Source organism: Dendroctonus ponderosae, unplaced genomic scaffold (assembly GCF_020466585.1).
Source record: "Dendroctonus ponderosae isolate FM_Combo_2020 unplaced genomic scaffold, Dpon_F_20191213v2 Dpon_F_20191213_5, whole genome shotgun sequence".
In the NCBI taxonomy this organism is placed as follows: Eukaryota; Metazoa; Arthropoda; class Insecta; order Coleoptera; family Curculionidae; genus Dendroctonus; species Dendroctonus ponderosae.
The window spans coordinates 1,784,487-1,802,654 of record NW_026018715.1 but is presented as its reverse complement, the minus strand read 5'-3'; the positions used below and the strand labels follow the sequence as shown (position 1 = coordinate 1,802,654).

Below are 18,168 nucleotides of genomic sequence, written 5' to 3'. Positions count from 1 at the left end.
CTGATCTGTTTATAAATTATTAAACCAGGGATAATATTAAAATAATAAAATAAAATAATTATTATTGCCATCATGCGTTAAACAACTTCGATATTATGTTTCCTATGGTTCTATAACTATATGAAGTTATCACTTTTGTCGAGCGTCCCGTGACGCACACCATTTTTTTTAGTCTAAAAAGTTAAAATATTTAAATATATCAGGCTCAAGCGTTGTTCCTTAAATTGTCACCAAGTAAAGTAATGAAGCTCATTGAAAAATTGGGAATACAAAACACTACTCGAGAAGTCTGATGACGAACTTTTGCACTTAATATACTTTGATGTTGTAGGAAAAGCTTTCGAGCATGCCACGCTTCGACTTGTGAACGTGTTTCAACCTCCTCGGTATTTCTGTGAGCCAATTTTCTAAATGGATTGTCCATGGGTTTACTATAATTGAGAGACTTAAGATTCATGCCTAGTTTCATCTTCTCTTCATCCTATAAGAAGAAGACTTTTTGTCGTTAACAAAATCAAACTGAAATATTCGTTTAAGGTGTGCACTTTTAAAAGTCTAGTGTCATATACATATAACGTTTATACTTATACTTATATTATATTTCTTGAAGCGTACTACCAGCGTAATTCTATTTAGCTATAGCTTTGGAAAGAAAAAATACGTTTTGTCGGATGCAGCTGCGTGTAGTTTCTTAGTTTCTTATAAATGCAATTGCTATGTTTCCCGTGTGTTAAGAATGTTGCTAATGTGATTTCATCAGAATGCTTTGACTTTGACTTATAGCTTCAAATAACATTTTTAGGTATATGACTCAAATTCTGCTCAAATCATTCCACCAGTAGACAAACGAATTCAAAACTCAATATTGGCAAATTTGAGACCCCTCGATTCGTCCTGGAATACGGATATTCTTAGCAACAATCCTCTGCTAATAGACCCGTACGAAGATTGTTTGAACTGTTATTTGAAAAGTATTATATCTGATGGAATACATGCCGACGAAATTGCAATCAATAAGACAGTTAATCTGTCGTTCGTTTACACTGCTATGCATGGCGTGGGATATAAATCAGTTCAGAAGGCAGTTGATTTAATTGGTGTTCGAATTTTTCCTGTTCCTGAACAGCGCGATCCAGATCCAGAATTTTCCACCGTTAAGTAAGTATATTTTTTGCTATTTCATTCGACGATTGCTTATGAGCCAGTTTTTTTTAGTTTATAACTGTTTTAAACATGGTTGGTTTGTTGATTTTAGGTTTCCCAACCCTGAGGAGGGCAAAAGTAGTCTGGATTTATCATTTAAATATGCCAATGAAAAAGGGTGTAATATTATTCTGGCCAATGATCCTGATGCTGATAGATTTGCTGTTGCTGAAAGAAATAAAAGGTAAAATAGATTAAAATACTTAATATTTTCCGTTAAAATCACCGAGGTGTTTCCAATTTGTCATACGTGATCAGGTAATCAAAATTATCTTTTGGTCATTGAAAGTTTTATTAAGTTTATTAAGTTATTAGTTTTATGATATTGCGTATGTGCGCGGAGAGAGTTATCTCGTTTCTTCAAGCAACCTATACGTTTTCCTTGCTTCCTATACGAATACATATTTTTTCTTTGAACATTAATTGAAACATTTTTATCCTGAAAGTACATATCACTGGAAAAGCTGATTTATTATATGAAAGTTGATACAATAACTCGAATGAAACTTATGTACCAATAGAAAACCTTTTACTTAAGTGGTTAGTCTCAAAATTGAGGACCTTCGGTAGCACGGAACTTTTATACTTTTTCTGAATGAGTAGTATCTCAGTATATAATAAAAAAATCCTTAATAATTAATTAATAATCCTTCAATAATTATTTTATTGAAAAAAATCCTTAGGTATTGATTTTTTGAAAAATTTCTTTAAAACATCTGCGTTTTTAAAAAAAATATCATATTACATTTATTTAATTAAAATTCAACACCCTGTAAATCCGCAACGAAGCATTTTTGAGCTATCGTGTACACATATAGGAATATAGGGTTATTTTCACATCTAGATTATGTGGTTAAAATAATGCCACTTCCTCATGAAACACCTTATATTTTAGATCATTTTTGTGGGAAATGAGAATATTTTTTTCTGGTGATTGGTTGTCATCCAATCCCGAAGGAAAATGAGCATATACGTTTTATACGTGGTAATATTAGTAGTCAGTTTTGCGATTAGTATGCTATATACCTAAACTCCTATAATTTTTCGAATATTAATATAATAACTGTATATTGTAGTACCGGTGAATGGAAAATATTTAACGGAAACGAGCTCGGTGCTCTTTTCGGTTGGTGGTTGATAGAATGCCACAAAAAGCAAAGGCCAAATATCCCACTTGATAAAGTTTACATGATTGCCAGTACTGTTAGTTCAATGATTTTGAAAACTATGGCCAAAGCTGAAGGATTTAATTTCGTTGATACTTTAACTGGATTTAAGTGGCTGGGTAAGTTCAGTCTTTCGTCTTATATACGTTTTAATAATTTCTACCTAAATGAGAATCGGAGTTGGTTTGTAGAGCGGTATGAAGAATACATGTAGTGAAATGAAACGTATCAATTAAGTCATTGTGTAAATGGATTATAATAATTAATTTTGCTAAAGTGAAGCTGTTAACGCCATGTCCATGTATTTTGAACTCAAGTTTAGGTACTCTTTTGACGTTGGACTGAGGTGCAATCTTCATCACGCATCAGTATTTTTCTACCTTCACTTGGGTACCTTTCTTAGGACTCGAAATATCCTCCGAATTTCGAAACCCCTAGTACTGCCAAAATTTTCGTAGAATTGTGTGAGTTGATCCTCGGTTCGAAATTTGAGTTTTTATTTCTTATTCTTTCCCATCGATCAGTCATAGTACTAGTTCGCGATCGTCTTTGTGTTTGTGTATAATTGCTTCAAATCATACCAACAATCTAACAAAGTTTTTGTGACTCAAAAATACTCAAATCGTTCCAACAATCCAACAAGAGTTTCTTCAGTGTGTACACGCCCGCTTCTTCCTTTCTTAGTTTTTAAATTGTTTGCAACTGTGATTAACTTTAGATTATAAATGGAAATTAAAATTGTTTTAATTATGACGATTTAGCATAAGTATAACAGAACATTTACGGTGCGAGCAGAACGAGCTTACACTCACAAAAAATGTTGCCTTTTTAATACATATTTTTTTCTATTCGAATGAATACAACTATTAAACTATGGTTAATAGTCTTATTACGGTATTGACGAGTGCAGGAAACTGCCAACCAAATGCAGTGAAATAACTGTCCTTTAATTTGTTTCTTTTTCTATCGTCATTCTTTCATTACTGAGAATTGTGATCACTGACAACTTGTGACGTTATTTCTCTTCATTGGCTTCGATACCGAGCCATATTTACGGAACCGCCTAACGAACTACCGGGGGCCTTTTGAATCTGATCAGTCCATCTGGTTGTTGAGCGCTATCTAGGCCTATCTATCAGCCTCTCCAGGTTGTCTTCATCTCTTCGCACGGCGTGTGCAAAGAATCCCAATATGTTCGCCAGGCAGGTAGAAGAGGGTCAATTGCGGATGTTCAATTCGCTGAGTATTTTATTCGTCTATCCTGTGCAATGTCCACGGAATTCGGAGCACGCGTCTCCAGTACCACATCTCGAAAGAATAAATTCTTCCTTTGCCTGCTGCTTTAATTGTCCACGCTTCAGCTCGAAATCGGTAGATGGAAAAAATCAATGATTGAACTAGTTTCATTTTATTGTTTTTCGTAATTGATCAGTCTTTCCAAATCTTGAGCAGTCGACTCATTGCACTTTTAGCTAGTCCTATTCTCCTACGGAAATCACCTTCACTAGAACCCTTTGTAAAGCATCTGTCGATTGCAGAGTGCTGGAACGGTCAACTATCATAATTTTGGTTTTCTCCGCGTTTATCATAAGGCCACACTTAATGCTCTCTGTTTCCACTCGGTTTAGGAGATCCAACATTTCCTCTTCAGACGCCGCTATTAATGTTGTATCGTCTGCATATTTTAGATGTGTAATCTTTTTACCCGCAATTGCGATTAGTCCATGCCATCCATCCAATGCCTTTCTCATTATGTATTCTCTGCAAGTCTTGAATGGGAGCGAGTGCTGGATGTCAATTCTGACCCTGGCCATGCTGTTGTCGTACAGGTTTTTTATGAGTGCAATTAGATGTTTAGCCTCTCTCGCCTCTCGAGGAACTCTCCACAGCATTTTCCAGTTAACACAGTCAAATGTCCTTTGGTAGACCAAAAAACAGATGACCATTTCGATATTGAATTCTCTGCATTTCTCTGTGAGTTGTCGTAGATTAAGCATCTGTTCGCTGGTCTCTTTGCCATTCACAGACCCTGCCTGTTTCTGGGGAATCTGTCGATCCAGATGTCTTTAAACGTCTATAATACTAAGAATACTTAGAATCTTACTCGGATGTGATATCAAATAACTAGCACGGTACTTGCTACACTTTGTAGTTGCACCCTTTTTATGACGTGTAATGAATATAGAGGTAGATCAGTTTTTGGGCCACAGACGATGCTTCCATATTATATTACATAGATCGGTTAAAATTTTAATGCCCTCTTGATCCAAAATCTGTAATAGTTCTCCCATTATATTGATACAGCTTGGTGATTTTCAAATGTGCTATTGCGTCCTCTACCTCTGCGTGCATGATATCAGGTTCGTGAGTTTTTTTATTTATATTGAGAATTGAGAACTGTGAAATATGTCTGTCAAACGTTCAATATTGCTTCGATGTTCTCAACGACAGTGCCACGCATAATTGCGTGGTTTTATTTCTCTTGCCAGAAGTTTGACCTTCTGAAACAGATCTTTAGTTTCATTTCGGTGCGAGTGTGATTCTATCTCTTGACATATGTTGGATTTGCAATTTTCTTTGTCTTGACGACACCTCTTCTGAATATCCTTAGATATGGCTTTATATTTCCTTTCATCGAGAAGGCCTATTTTCAGTTGCTTCCTCTGTTCTATGACTTGCAATGTCTCGTCACTGATCCATGGTTTGCGACCATTTACGTATACCTGGTCGGCCACATTGGCTAGCAGTTTTCAGGAACTCCCCTAAGACATATCGACGATTCTTTGGTGTCATGGTTGCAATTTATATTTACTAATATTGGTTCAGTACTATCCCTGAAAGTAGATAGTACTGAATCTATCTAATTCTCGTGCTGTTAACCTTTTCTGTCTGGTCGCGGGTATAGGAATATTCTTAAATCTAAGTATGAGATATATTACTAGTAGTTGATGGTCACTACCACAGTCAGCACCTGGAAAAGTTCTTGCATCCGTCACAAAAGTTTTCCATCATGTGTTGATTAAGATAAAATCTATTGGATTTCTGCATCTCTCACCAGGCTTCCACGTGCAGAGTCTGCGCGGATGATGCTTGAAATATGTGTTTATTATTGAGAGTCTTCTTTGCAAGCAGAAATCAGCTTTTCCTCCCTTTCATTCCTCTACCCTAGTCCAAATCTTCCAAAGACCTGTTTCATGTGGTGGTCTATGTTAGTGGCACCTATTTTGGAATTAAAAATCTCCTAATATGATTGTGACATCTTTGCTGGGAATATTGACAAGCTCAGTATCTAGAGCCGTATAAAAATTTTCTAGCCTCTCTTCTGCCGTGGAGGTTGGGGCGTAAACCTGTATTATGTACAGTATGCATATTCAGCTTGACTTTGTGTGTTCGCTTTCAAATCAGTTCCTTCCCGATCCGATTAAGGAATTATTTAGACTCCGGACCAGTTTTGAGTTGAAAGTTGCCATTATTCTTTTGGGAATTAAAACATTTTTATATCCGAATGTGGTTTTCCCTTGCCTTGCTTCGATCTGTTACAGGGATTAAGTTCTGTTGATGAGAGATTGGTTATACCGCCATTGTTCGGTTGCCCGAGCCTCGTTCGTTAAGTAGCAGGGTGCACAGGGTGATCTCAAAGATCACCACTCGAGCAGGTGAGGTTGACATTTGGGTAGTTCAATGTTCTGATGTTTAGCACTACACCTTACACTCGTAATAATTAATTTGTTTGAATGGCTGGGTTTCAGTTTACCGGGGTACTGAACTTTTATAACGTAATTCGTAACATTCTCTTGCAATTTGGTTTATTATTATTTCGGCATAATTACTGTTTCGCTTTAATAACTTTTTATTTTTTAGGGAATAAGGCTCTGGATCTTGAAAAACAAGGTTACTCGGTAATATTTTGCTTTGAAGAGGCAATAGGTTTTATGTGTAACAACAAGATAGTGGATAAAGATGGAGTATCGGCCCTCGCACATTTCGCATGCTTGAGTAATTTTGTTTATGGTAATAATCAACAGTTGTGTGACAAACTGAAGGAGCTCTATGATATTTATGGCCTTCATTTGTCGTTAAATTCTTACTATTTTTGCCACGAACCTCCAAAAATTGAACAAATTTTCAATCGAATTAGAAACATCAATGGAGAAAAACAGGTAATTATTAAAACAAATCAAAGATCGAATAAACTATATCAATTTGTCGTTTCTACTGGGGGAGATTGAGGACGTGCTTCCACCCCTTAAACTGCCATTTTGCGAAGGGTTAAATTTAAGATAAATAACAACAAACGTTCACTGTTGCCCGGTGCAAGTTCCGGGGCAGTTTAATAATAAAATAACTTCAATGTTAATGTTGACCTGTGTGACATGTAAATATCAGCTGATTTTTATACAAGATTGGCCAAATACGGCCAACCTTCATTACCCGTGCGAGTCCTTTTTGTGGCTTAATTACCTACTACCTACTAGTACCTACTAGGTCCCATTGATTATGCACCAGGTATCATTTTCTCCCGATTCTTGATAAACCGGTGGCAAATAGACCCTGAGTTTCCACGGTGTCTGTTCTTTTTTGTGACAAAGCTGCCTTCCCCAGGCAGGTAATTTTAAACTCCCGCAACAGTCATATTTGGCCTGACGATAATTTTTTTGCTATTCGGTGCGCCAACTTTCAACACAAGTTAGGAATCGACATGTGAAATAATGGCTAGTATTTCTAATTATCATTTAATTGGGGCATACCTTCTCCCACATCGTCTTACAGATCCTATTTGCCTGAACGCATCATAAGAGATTGACTATGCACATTTGGAAATTTGGATTGGAATAGCGGCCCTAGTTGCATGGACACCACGATCTCCCGACCTAAACCCCGTGTCCCATGGTATTGGTTGTAAATATGCCAGTTTGTACGACGACGGACAAATTGGCAGATCTACAACCAATAGAAACCCTTGCATCCAAAAGGATGTATGGGACACGGGCTTAAGTCACCGTGACTTTTTTCACTACTTTTAAACGGTGCGTTTGTGCATATGAGTTTATTAGTAAAAGTTGGTTAATTTTCAATCCCTTGTATGACCTATAAGTGTAGAAACACGTATTCACCCCACACCCTGTAATTCAATAAATCATCATTTCAGAATCTCAGTTTACATTATTAAAAAGTTAGGTTTTCGGGGCCACTGCTGGCAACTGCTGCAGGGAACTGCCTTGCTATCCTACGGTTTGGATCTGATGGCACCGTTTTGTGCCAAATAAATGTTTTCATTCCAAAACGTACGTAGTAGTATGTATGGAGACAGGCAAGGCTGAAGCTCTTCAACACCTATTACTTGACACGAAATCATTTCAAAAGTTGGTTTCTTTAGCAAAATTAAATTGCTTTCCATTTTAAATAAAAAACTTTAACATACCTAAATGACAAGCGGAAGTTGGGAAAACTAACATTAAGCCGCTAATTTCTGTAATTAGCAATTAGCTTACAAACAAACAACAATTATACCTATCGATTAATACAACGACAAATAAACTAGAGGATGAGATCGGCCTAAGGAGGAAAACCTTTAAATAAATCGGCTCACAAATAGTTGATTGCGGTTATGTCAATGTAATTAAGCTACAATGTTCTTTTGAATAATCTGTTATATTATTGTTTACCGCAATGTTTAAATATATACTTTCTAACAACCTGTCATTAATTAGTTAAATTATTTTAGTATCCGTCTGGGATCTTAAACGACGAATATAAAATAAAATCGATCCGAGATTTGACCACAGGTTTCGACAATTCTCAACCAAATAATAGAGCGATCTTGCCAGTCTCATGCAGTTCACAGATGATAACTTTTGTCTTTGATAATGGTTTGCATCTTACTCTTAGAACCAGTGGAACTGAACCAAAGATCAAATTTTACAGCGAACTTTGCATGAGCCCGAAAATCAAGTAAGAATTACTATACATAGCTTGTACGAAATGAAAATGGTTGTGTTTCCAGGGATAGATCGTTCGCAGAAGAAACGCTAAGAAAGATGGTCGCCGCTATTTGTGAGGAATTTTTCCAACCAGAAAAGAATGGTCTTATTCCTCAAAGTGGATAATAACTGCAACATTTTATGCTTATATCGACTATTTTTTATTATTTTTACTTAATGTAATAAGGCTTTATGTTTAATGGATTATGTAATCTCACTATTTTAGATGTTACGCACCAATTTTACGTCATGTGTTGTTAAATTTACTTCAATAATAATATTGAAATAATTAACAAAAACAATAATTTCGTCGGTAACAACCGCACAAGAAATCATGTAAGATGTAGAAGAAGAAGTTTCGAGGTTCGCCAATTTCAGGCACCTCCTGGATCGGTTTCGAAAAGCTGCGAACATATAATGTCGTAATTAAGCATTATTTTTAAATTGTCCCTTGTGTGACTGGTAGCATATACGAATGCTAAAGCATTCGAAAAGAAAAATTACGACACTTGCAAACGTGCAGACAACATCCCCAGAGGAATGATGCCAATTCTAAATCATCCTGTATATCTTTAAATCTTATAAACATAAGGACATCTAAAATAAAGCTTATTTTAATGACTAAAAATGACCACCCTCGGCGGTCCATTTGATGTCCATATACGTATATATGTATTCTATCTGACTAATAGACGTCCAAATATTGACGTCTTTCAGGCATCTTTTCAAAGTCAATTGACGTACCAACCAAGAATGACTTAATATTGATGTCTTGCGACGTCTAATTGGTCATTGTAAACATGTAATTTTTAACATCTGTTTTATAGTATGAGATTATTGCTGGCACAGTGCGTATATTTTTGGATGAAACTTTTTCCCATCGGCAGATCTAACTCCGATGCAGTCCAAGTTCAAGTCCAAGTCCTAGAAGATCGATACTGATCGCCTTGGATATTGTCAAGCCGTAAATGGCACACATTTTGCACATTTACTTTGTTCCTCTGTTCTTTGAAGGAAATCGGTGTCATTCATACTTAGAATTCAATGGATAATTCAAAATTTAAAGAGTAAGTGCTTCCTTTTGAAAAAAAATAGGTTGATGATGGCAACTTATTAATATTAGGGTCCCTTCTTATTCTTCTTCTTATAAGGCCTTGAGCCTGTTCTTTTCCTATCTCTTTCCTCTATTGCTGCAGCCGAGTTTGTGACATAGACTGCCAGCAATCTTTTAAAGGGCCGTCCTGGTGGTCTTGGTATTTGCCCTTTATGTTGTCTCATGAATGGCACCAATCTTTTTTGGAGACATTGTCTTACGTAAATTTCGGCGTTTATTTTCCCATTTGTTACAAAAGATTTGCTGCTCTCCCCACAGCTACACAAGGCGTGCCACACGATAAAATTCTTGGGAGACTTTGACTTTTTCTTAGTCTTCATGGGCACCTCCGCGCTCACGTGCTGCGTAAAATTCTTGACCCGGAAGCTGGGAGAAGTCACAAAGAACGTAAGTTTCGTTATCCATCAGACAGCAATCGTTTTGTTAAATTAGTGTTCAATTTTTGAACCCGTTTTTTGGCTTCCAAATTCTTACTTGCATTTCTGCCTGGTGTCCTCTAAACTTTAAAAGTTTTGAAGCCTATTTTGGTTTCTATTCGACGTACGGTGCTCTCACTGCAGCAAACTTTTATGCCCATTTTCCGACTGGAGAACCAGTTTGCTCGACAAATTTTTCTCCGTTTGCTCGACAATTTTTTTCACTGTTTGTCGAGGTGTAAAGCCACTTTTCGGTTAACATTTAATGTCTGCTTGAACCGCTTACTAACGTTTGATACAACCGTTTTATGAACTTTTATATTTGTCGAAATTTTTCTGTGTGTCTTAATTCACGCACATTTAATTTAGATGCCATTTCTCTACTGAAACAAATCTAGAGTTCGACGTTTAATATCAAAATCATTTAAAGATTCAAACGAAGAGTGTCCTCTAATTGGAATTTGGGTTTTCTGATATGTGCAGAGCTACCTCGGTTTTTGTGTAGGTATCAATTTTTTCTCACTCAGTCCTTAGTATATCGCCGTCCATTCGTGTAAAGCCTATGTCACATGCATCCGTTTATACTATGGTACGATGATACGAAAGTGTTTCTATTGGTTGGAGATCTGTCAGTTCGAACGACGGCGGACGCTTCACAAGTTCTTCACTTATTGCAGGTATATTCTTTAGTGATTTTATTGGCGACTGTCTTCGTTAGCAATTTTAGTGTTATGATAAGCAATGTGATCCTACGGTAGTTGCTAGGATTCTTCTTATTTCCTTTTCTGTATATTGGTATTTTAATGCTTGTTTTCTATTGATTTGGTACTTGCTTGGTATCTTTCTGAAAAAGTACAGCAATATTTTCAATTTTTTTGGGCTTGCTGTTTTTTAATTTTCCTGTCGTTTTCCTGAGTTGTTCGCTTGTAATTTCTATGATTTATTTGTTGTCGTTCTCTTCCACTTTCACTCCTTCTTCCCCGTTTATGGCATCTTCCTTATTCCATTCATTGTAGAGTTATTAGATGTAAGCTGTCTAATGTTCTGCTGCTATTTTCTTGAAGATATATTCATTAATATGTTGTTTTCTCCCTTTGAAAATTTTGCATACTTGTGTCCAATATTCTCTTTTCAGGTTTCTTACTTTTCTTATATTTCAGGTTTTTTATTTTTGTCCTACTCTAAGTAAATAACTTTTGTATAGAAAAATTGCAGTTCCAAATAAAAATTGACGGATTCTAGTTTTCTTAAAAAAAAAACAGTCCTCTGAATTTAAAATAAATTTAGACATTACTTCTGGTATTTTGTTAGGTTATTGAAAATAGTTTCCCAATCGACCATAGATTTGACGTAATATCGCAGTAAGCAGACCTGGAATAGCTGAAGAAGCTAATGATAGAGCTAAAAGCAAACCACTAGATCGGCCTTTGAATTTACTTTATTATCGTAATAACAACACATGTATAGTAACATATATATTTGGTGAACAAATAATTATTTTAGTAATGGATAAGTTCTGCTTACGTTTCTTATTTACAAAGTACACAACAGTAAGAGTAAACAGCATTGAAAAATATTATTCAAACAATTAAAAAATAAACTTATTGAATAAAAGTGATCGGAAAATCAGATCAGTGTTTTGTTCCTCGAAGATGTTAACAACGCTTGAGTATGTATCACTTACGTACATTGCACAATATTTTAGCGTATTTTGTTTACCTATTAAGCAGACCTTTTAACTTCTTAACAAGTTAGTTCAGATTTTTGCACTTTAATCTTGCTACATATTACATTCAATTTGGCCAGTAAGCTTATAATAAAAGAAAATTAAAAGTATAAAAGTCAATGTTTAACATAAGCGTTTGTTAATGTGACCACCTGGCCATCTCCAACATCTCTCTTGCCTCGTTATAATTTTGAGATTCACCAAATTACAACAAAATACGCCATGAAAGCTTATCATAACTAACTAATAATAGGACCTATATTGCTAGGCATACATAATCACAGACCTAAAACATTTGCTAATAAGAATGGGCATTTAAAACAGGATTGTAAATGCAAATGGCATTTATTACTTTATTTATGGCGTTATTACTTTTTTATCTTTCGTGGGCATAAAGCTAAAACTGACCAAGTCTAAAATATTTTTTTTAACTTTTAAACTAAGCCGAAAATTATATGAGAATCTTTTTCGAAACTCTGTCATTAAAAACATATCTTAGTGCACCTATTTGTGTGGCCTTGCGGGAGTTCGTCAGTTTTTTCAGACAAATACATATAAAGATTTTTAAACCAAACACAATTACGGAATTTTGGACTTGCTCACTTTTAACTTTAAGCCGACGGTTTATCATTAGTCTTCTTATTTGGAATATAAAGCAAAAATTGCCAAATCATATCATTATATGATCRAAATAGATAGGTACCTACTGGTACCTATCTATTTCGTACATATCATTTCTTACATTTCGTACATATGCCCAGTAGGGCATATGTACGAAATGCTTTTTTCTTGACAAAATTCTATAATCATTATTTCTCAAAATATKTCCAATTTGAAAAACATACAATTTTAATACTTTTCTACTTTATAGTACCGGTATTTTTAGTTATCATTAGATTCTTGCTTTGAAAACTATATCGATATCGGCTTCAAATACTCTCTGCAATTAACGATCCACATAAAAATATTATTTCCAGCTCAGCTCTAGTTAGCCATTAAGAAAGAAAAACACTAAATTGCTATTTGGAGTGTATTGCACACATAGTACAGTAGGTGCACAGTAGATTCTATAAAATAATCGCATTTTCCTGACCGGAGTCAATTGCTGTAAAATTTATCTGTTCGAATTATTTTTTAATTGGGTGATTGGGTCCGCTGGTACTAGTTTTGCTATTTTAGATTTATCATTTATCGTCTGTATAGTTTGGTTCTACATTTGCGGTAAACATTTCTGATATCTTCGTTTAGGTAGGAATCGTTTCCCTCTTCATTCCTTTTACGCTTTATTCAACTCATTTACGTTCCTTCCGTTGTTAAGACATAAATTGAGAGGCCAACTTTTYCAAAATTTACCAGGAATTTAGAACAGCTTACAATTTTTGGACTTTATTATTTGGGTTTTGAAAATATTTATTAAAACATTCAGGGTTYACAAAATTTGCATCATAAAAATAACATAGTTTCATATTTTTTATGGGTAGCTATCAAGCTGGGTAARTAAAACCAAATTGCGGAAATCAAACGCAGGACCCATTTTGCATGGGTGGCATTCGGAACCATAAACTATATTTTTAAGATAAAAAGATACCCACTGAGGAAACTGAACCATAAAACTGAAGAAGAAAGCCTACGACAGCTGTGTTCTGCCGGTTCTCACCTACGACTTGGAAACTATGGCAATCACCCGAAGAACAGCTGAGCAACTGATAGTCATACMGAGAGCCATRGAGATAAAAATGCTGGGAATCGCCTTGAGAGGCAAAGTGCGAAATGAGCAGATGAAATGAATAGAACCAGAGTGACGGAAGTTGCAAAAAGAGAAAAAAGCCATACGTGGCAATGGATCGGACATGTGGCGAGACATGACCCAGAGAACAGCACTTTGGAAACCAAGGGGAACAACAAGAAGTGCGGGACGACCAAAAAGAGATGGACAGGAAGACAATGGATGCGACTAGCGAGAGATCGCCATGCATGGAAAAATCTAGAAGAGGATGACTGAACACGGGCTGAAGAAGAAGAAGAAGAAGCCCTACGGTTGGAATAAAACGTGGTTTCGCGTAGGTCTAATTGCGGTTTTTGCTTGTAGCTAATAGCTACCATTTCATTGTACCAGTTCTTACTGTTTTTATCATACTGAGTGTGAATAATACATTCCAAAAATTAGGTATTTCTATTTATATTTTGAAATTTTTCGAAATTTATTGAAATGTAAGAAAGGAAAAATAATTTGATCTATTTCGATTGCTTTTGGTAGTATATTGTATTATACACGAGTGCAGTTGTTCGTCATAATAAAGGAAATATTTAAATGTTATTCAAATTCCTTTTGAGTCACATAAAAGATTTATTAATAAAAGCTGGATTAAGTTTCGAGTGCATTTTCCAGGAGATTTTATCGAGCTGAAACTGGACACAGGTCTCCTCTCTTTAAACACGACGGTATTACAGACAGTTATTGATGTGACTTGTACGTCTTTTTGGCGTCATTAATACGTGATAATGACGTAAGTATCGCGTGTTTTTTAATGACTCGGCCCAGGCTGTATTGACGATAGAAATTCAATTTGCGCAGCCGTCATTAAGACCTGGTACTAAGAAAAGAATAATGTCTTTAATCATCTATTTTACGTTTAATTTCTCTCACTAGGTTGACTGGGTTTGCTACAGTAAAAGCAAGATAAATTATTTAATTAAGGTATTAAATTATTAAATGTTTTTAGATTCCTTAGCTAAAATACAGGCGTTTGCTCGTCAGGCATTGAATCAGAATAACCGATAATTAAAAGTTGGCGACTAGCTGACTGACAACTAAGTTTTGATTTTTAATCAATAATTAAGAATAATTAAAGCAGACGTAAATGTTGAACTTAGAGGATAAATTAATCTTGCTCATAGAAAGTGCTGCACAAAAGTTGCTGTTTCAAAAAACTGATCACATGAAGCTTTCGATTCAATTTTGCAACTTTTTGCACAATTAATCACTTTAAGAACTAGCCAGAGTTGTGAGGCGAATATCTTTTATGGTGTAATATCACCAATCACCCTTAATAAATGTAATAAATAAATTTTACTTAGATTCCTAAAAATAAAATTAAATTAGGAATCAAATTTTTCATCGGCACTCTCATGTTATGTTTGATGAATAAACGAAAAAGAAAACCATTCTTGGTAAACTGTGTTTTAAAAAAAAACAGGTAGTTTTATATATTGTGCGTTACACTACTACTACTGCTTTGATTCAAACTTATGAAATTGTAATTTACTACCGTCCTCTTGCTCTGCCTTTAGTTGCAATTAGTGGTGTGAGATTTGACTACTTTTGAATACTCGTACCGATTAGTTACTTTTGGATTCAATGGTCGTTACTTCGGATCAGTTATTCAAGTACTCATTCTAGCAGTAAGTCTTGCGAAATTCGAGGACCAATATTGATATATTATTAGTGTCCTTCATATTTCATCATATACACGGTCACTTTAGTCATACAAACCATATGGAACCCTTGAATTTATGATTCCCGTAATAGATAGGTATATTTACGTATAACAGTAGAAAATAAGACCATTTTGATCAATTTTTTAGTCAGTTGTTAATTGATTCGCTATTGTACTCTCTATTGTTATTGTATATATTTTACGTATACATCTGAACTCCCACGGTAGTTAATACTCGCAGTTTCTAAATCAATTCTCTTTTTTAATCAATGTTTGAAAGCAAATTATTTACCTCTCTGAAGCAAGATGCCACACATCCATAAATATATTTTGGTGCAGTATTAATACAGTGCGACAATTATCAATTTTCATAAACGTCTTTTGACAAATATGCAGTTTTGAAATAAGTTACAATTACCATGTTAGATTTTCTATTATAAAGGTAAATGCAAAAATATAATTCAAGATTACCATGCGGCAACGGAAAACGCTGTTTTCAGTGATTAGAAACAACCGACGTTGAAACTCAAACGCGACTGTCAGTATCCGTCCGTATCGGTTCGAGTCCGGGTACTGATTATTGTTATTGATTACCAGTTAGTTTAGTTACTAGTTGGTCTGAACGAGTACGAGTAGTAAAGTATACGGCTTGGGATAGTCAAACGTTAGGACGGGTGATTTGATTTTCCGAGAACGATTACTGATTACTTGAATACTCTTCTGATAGTTTGGTTCCGTATTCGTTATTTTGGATACTGATGAGTAACAAGTACTCGAATACCGATGAGTTACTTTTCGCATCACTAGTTGCAATCCAGGACTTTTTTAAATTGCTGGAATTACTCCAGCTCGTTTTAACGTTTAGCACATATAGAAAATTTGCAGATGCTGCATTCGTTTCGAGTGTTGAAACATTCAATGACTTGCAAAACTAAATAAAAAGACTATTGACTTCTACTTATCAATAAAAGTGAATCCACAACCATTTTGATTAATTACCCATCATCAACTAAACGCGATTGCTTTATTTTATACAGCAATGAAAACTCAACAACAATAAATAACTAAAATAAAGTAAGTCACCAACTCATTTAACAGATCACAAAAAGGGGTCGTATATACAAATAGTACTTGCTAGTTTACCGCTATTTACATTAAAGAAAATTAGAATTACTGAGGTCGGTATACTTTTCTATACAGTGTTAAACCTCTAAATATATACAGAGATCACAATTGAACATTACGTACAAATGGTTTATTATGACTTAGCTTCTAAGCATTTTACGGGTAAGAACATTTACGTTAATGCTAGATTCTTAAGGTTTAAACATACACGGTTGTTGGTTTGGGAAAAATTTTAACGTCTCATAAACATTTATTTTTGTAAAAAAACTGAAAAGTCTAAACCTTGTAAAACTTTTTTCGCATAATCAAAATGGGATTATTATTATTATTTAAACTTGCTGATTGAATTAACTTCAAGGAAAATATCAAAAATAATGAAATGTTGCGATGGGAAGGATATGTGAATAAAGAAAAATATTAATTAAAAAAACTAGACGTTAACATTTCTTACCGTAATAGTGGGACGTTAACACCAATGTTCAAGGATGTCGTTATCTAGAAAGTTATATAGGCGTAGGTAGGACTGTAAAATCCTGCAGAGCACACTTAACTGTTTCGTATATCGGTCTATTTTCATCACTACAGTAGCCTTCCGGTGTGCACAGAGTCTGTAGTTTGCTCAAATACGAATCGAAGTTCTCTTGACCAATTTTTTCCGGCTGTGTGCCTCCTCCAGGTAGCCGCACGTGTTCTAGAAGAGTGATGACGTTGTTCCGTAGGCTCTCGTAGTACTCGTTAAGGTTGGAGCTCCGCTGCGAGAGAGCTTGCGTTTCCTGGTGGGAAATTGTTTAATGTAGTCCCATTCTCTTTTTACGAAAACGCTGGGATACGAAAGTCTACGTTAGGTCCCTCACTAAGTTTTAAAAGATTTTTAGTCAGCTTTCAATATCTATATCAAATTGGAAAATGGAACTTATTGTGTTTTTGTTACTACCACAAGTAGTAAGTCATCTGCAATTTTTTATTAAGTTTATAGAAGCTTTTTGCACTTATCGCAACTTTTAAAGTTAAAGAGATCACCAGCATATTTTGCTAATTTTGCATAAATGTACAAAAACCTTTTAGCGATTCCATGAAAATTTTGCGTCATGAAGTAATTGCCATGTAACATAAGCATGATGTAAGATTCATAAGCATATGGAAAGTAAGACAAGATCAGACAGGTAAATCAATCGATTCTGCTTCATCTTTACCGCTTTGATTATTTACGCCTACTGATACAAACAACTTTCGTCCAAAAGCCGAATATTTAAATGTTCGGCTCAAATTTTAGATTATTTTTAGTTGACTGGATAAGTTAATACGTGAAGCAGCAGCATTTACGAAGAACGTTTTCTTTTCTGAATTCCTCTAACACCTACAAGTTTTATAAACGATTTGTGAAAACACAGTTGAGGTTGAGCAGAAAGACCAAGAAGATCTGATAATGTGCAAGAGGAAGAACTAATTTTTAATGTTGCGTCAGATCCAAGAATTACGCATGGACGAAATTGCGAAAAAACCAGTTGCATCTTTTTCATATACAGGGTGTGTAGTCCTGAAGTCTTCAGACCGAAGTGATTGTACATACTCCGTATTATAACTGTTAAAAATGGTTTTCACGACATCACAAAGATGATGAACTTTAACAACTAAAATTCTTGCTGGTGACAAAGCAATATTCACCCAAAATGTATTAAACAACTCCAGCAAGAAGCATGTTTGGTATGCTGATATCTTCAACTTCTTCATCTTTATGCAATTTAGACAAGTAACACCAACTTGCCCTAAGCTTCTGGTCAGATCACTTGTGCCGCATATTTTGCCAAAGAGTTGGTGCTAAAAATGTATACTTAAGATCGAACTTGAGATGAGATATGTGAGTTCTACAGTTGGCTCCTTGATAAGGAGAGGGCGGAAGTTTTTGAACCATAATTTTTCGGGGATGACGAGCTGGATTGACCAAAGTAAATCAGTTCCTTGGCCGCTATGGTCGTAAGACCTAAACTCTTGGGAGTTTT

The 18,168-nt window shown here is 35.2% G+C and overlaps 1 protein-coding gene across 3 annotated transcripts in view; it reads left to right on the top strand.

Moving 5' to 3' along the window:
- The window catches only part of LOC109544368 (glucose 1,6-bisphosphate synthase), a 22,268-nt gene extending 10,759 nt beyond the window's left edge, over positions 1 to 11,509 (top strand). For all 3 annotated transcript variants that reach the window (XM_019914501.2, XM_019914500.2, XM_048666910.1), the window contains exons 5-10: positions 803 to 1,158; positions 1,256 to 1,387; positions 2,280 to 2,488; positions 6,231 to 6,529; positions 8,095 to 8,321; positions 8,374 to 11,509. In XM_019914501.2, the coding sequence (XP_019770060.2) occupies positions 803 to 1,158; positions 1,256 to 1,387; positions 2,280 to 2,488; positions 6,231 to 6,529; positions 8,095 to 8,321; positions 8,374 to 8,476 (1,326 nt within the window). In that variant the 3' untranslated portion in view covers positions 8,477 to 11,509. The remainder of the gene's footprint in view (positions 1 to 802; positions 1,159 to 1,255; positions 1,388 to 2,279; positions 2,489 to 6,230; positions 6,530 to 8,094; positions 8,322 to 8,373) is intronic.
- Positions 11,510 to 18,168: the final 6,659 nt, after the last annotated feature.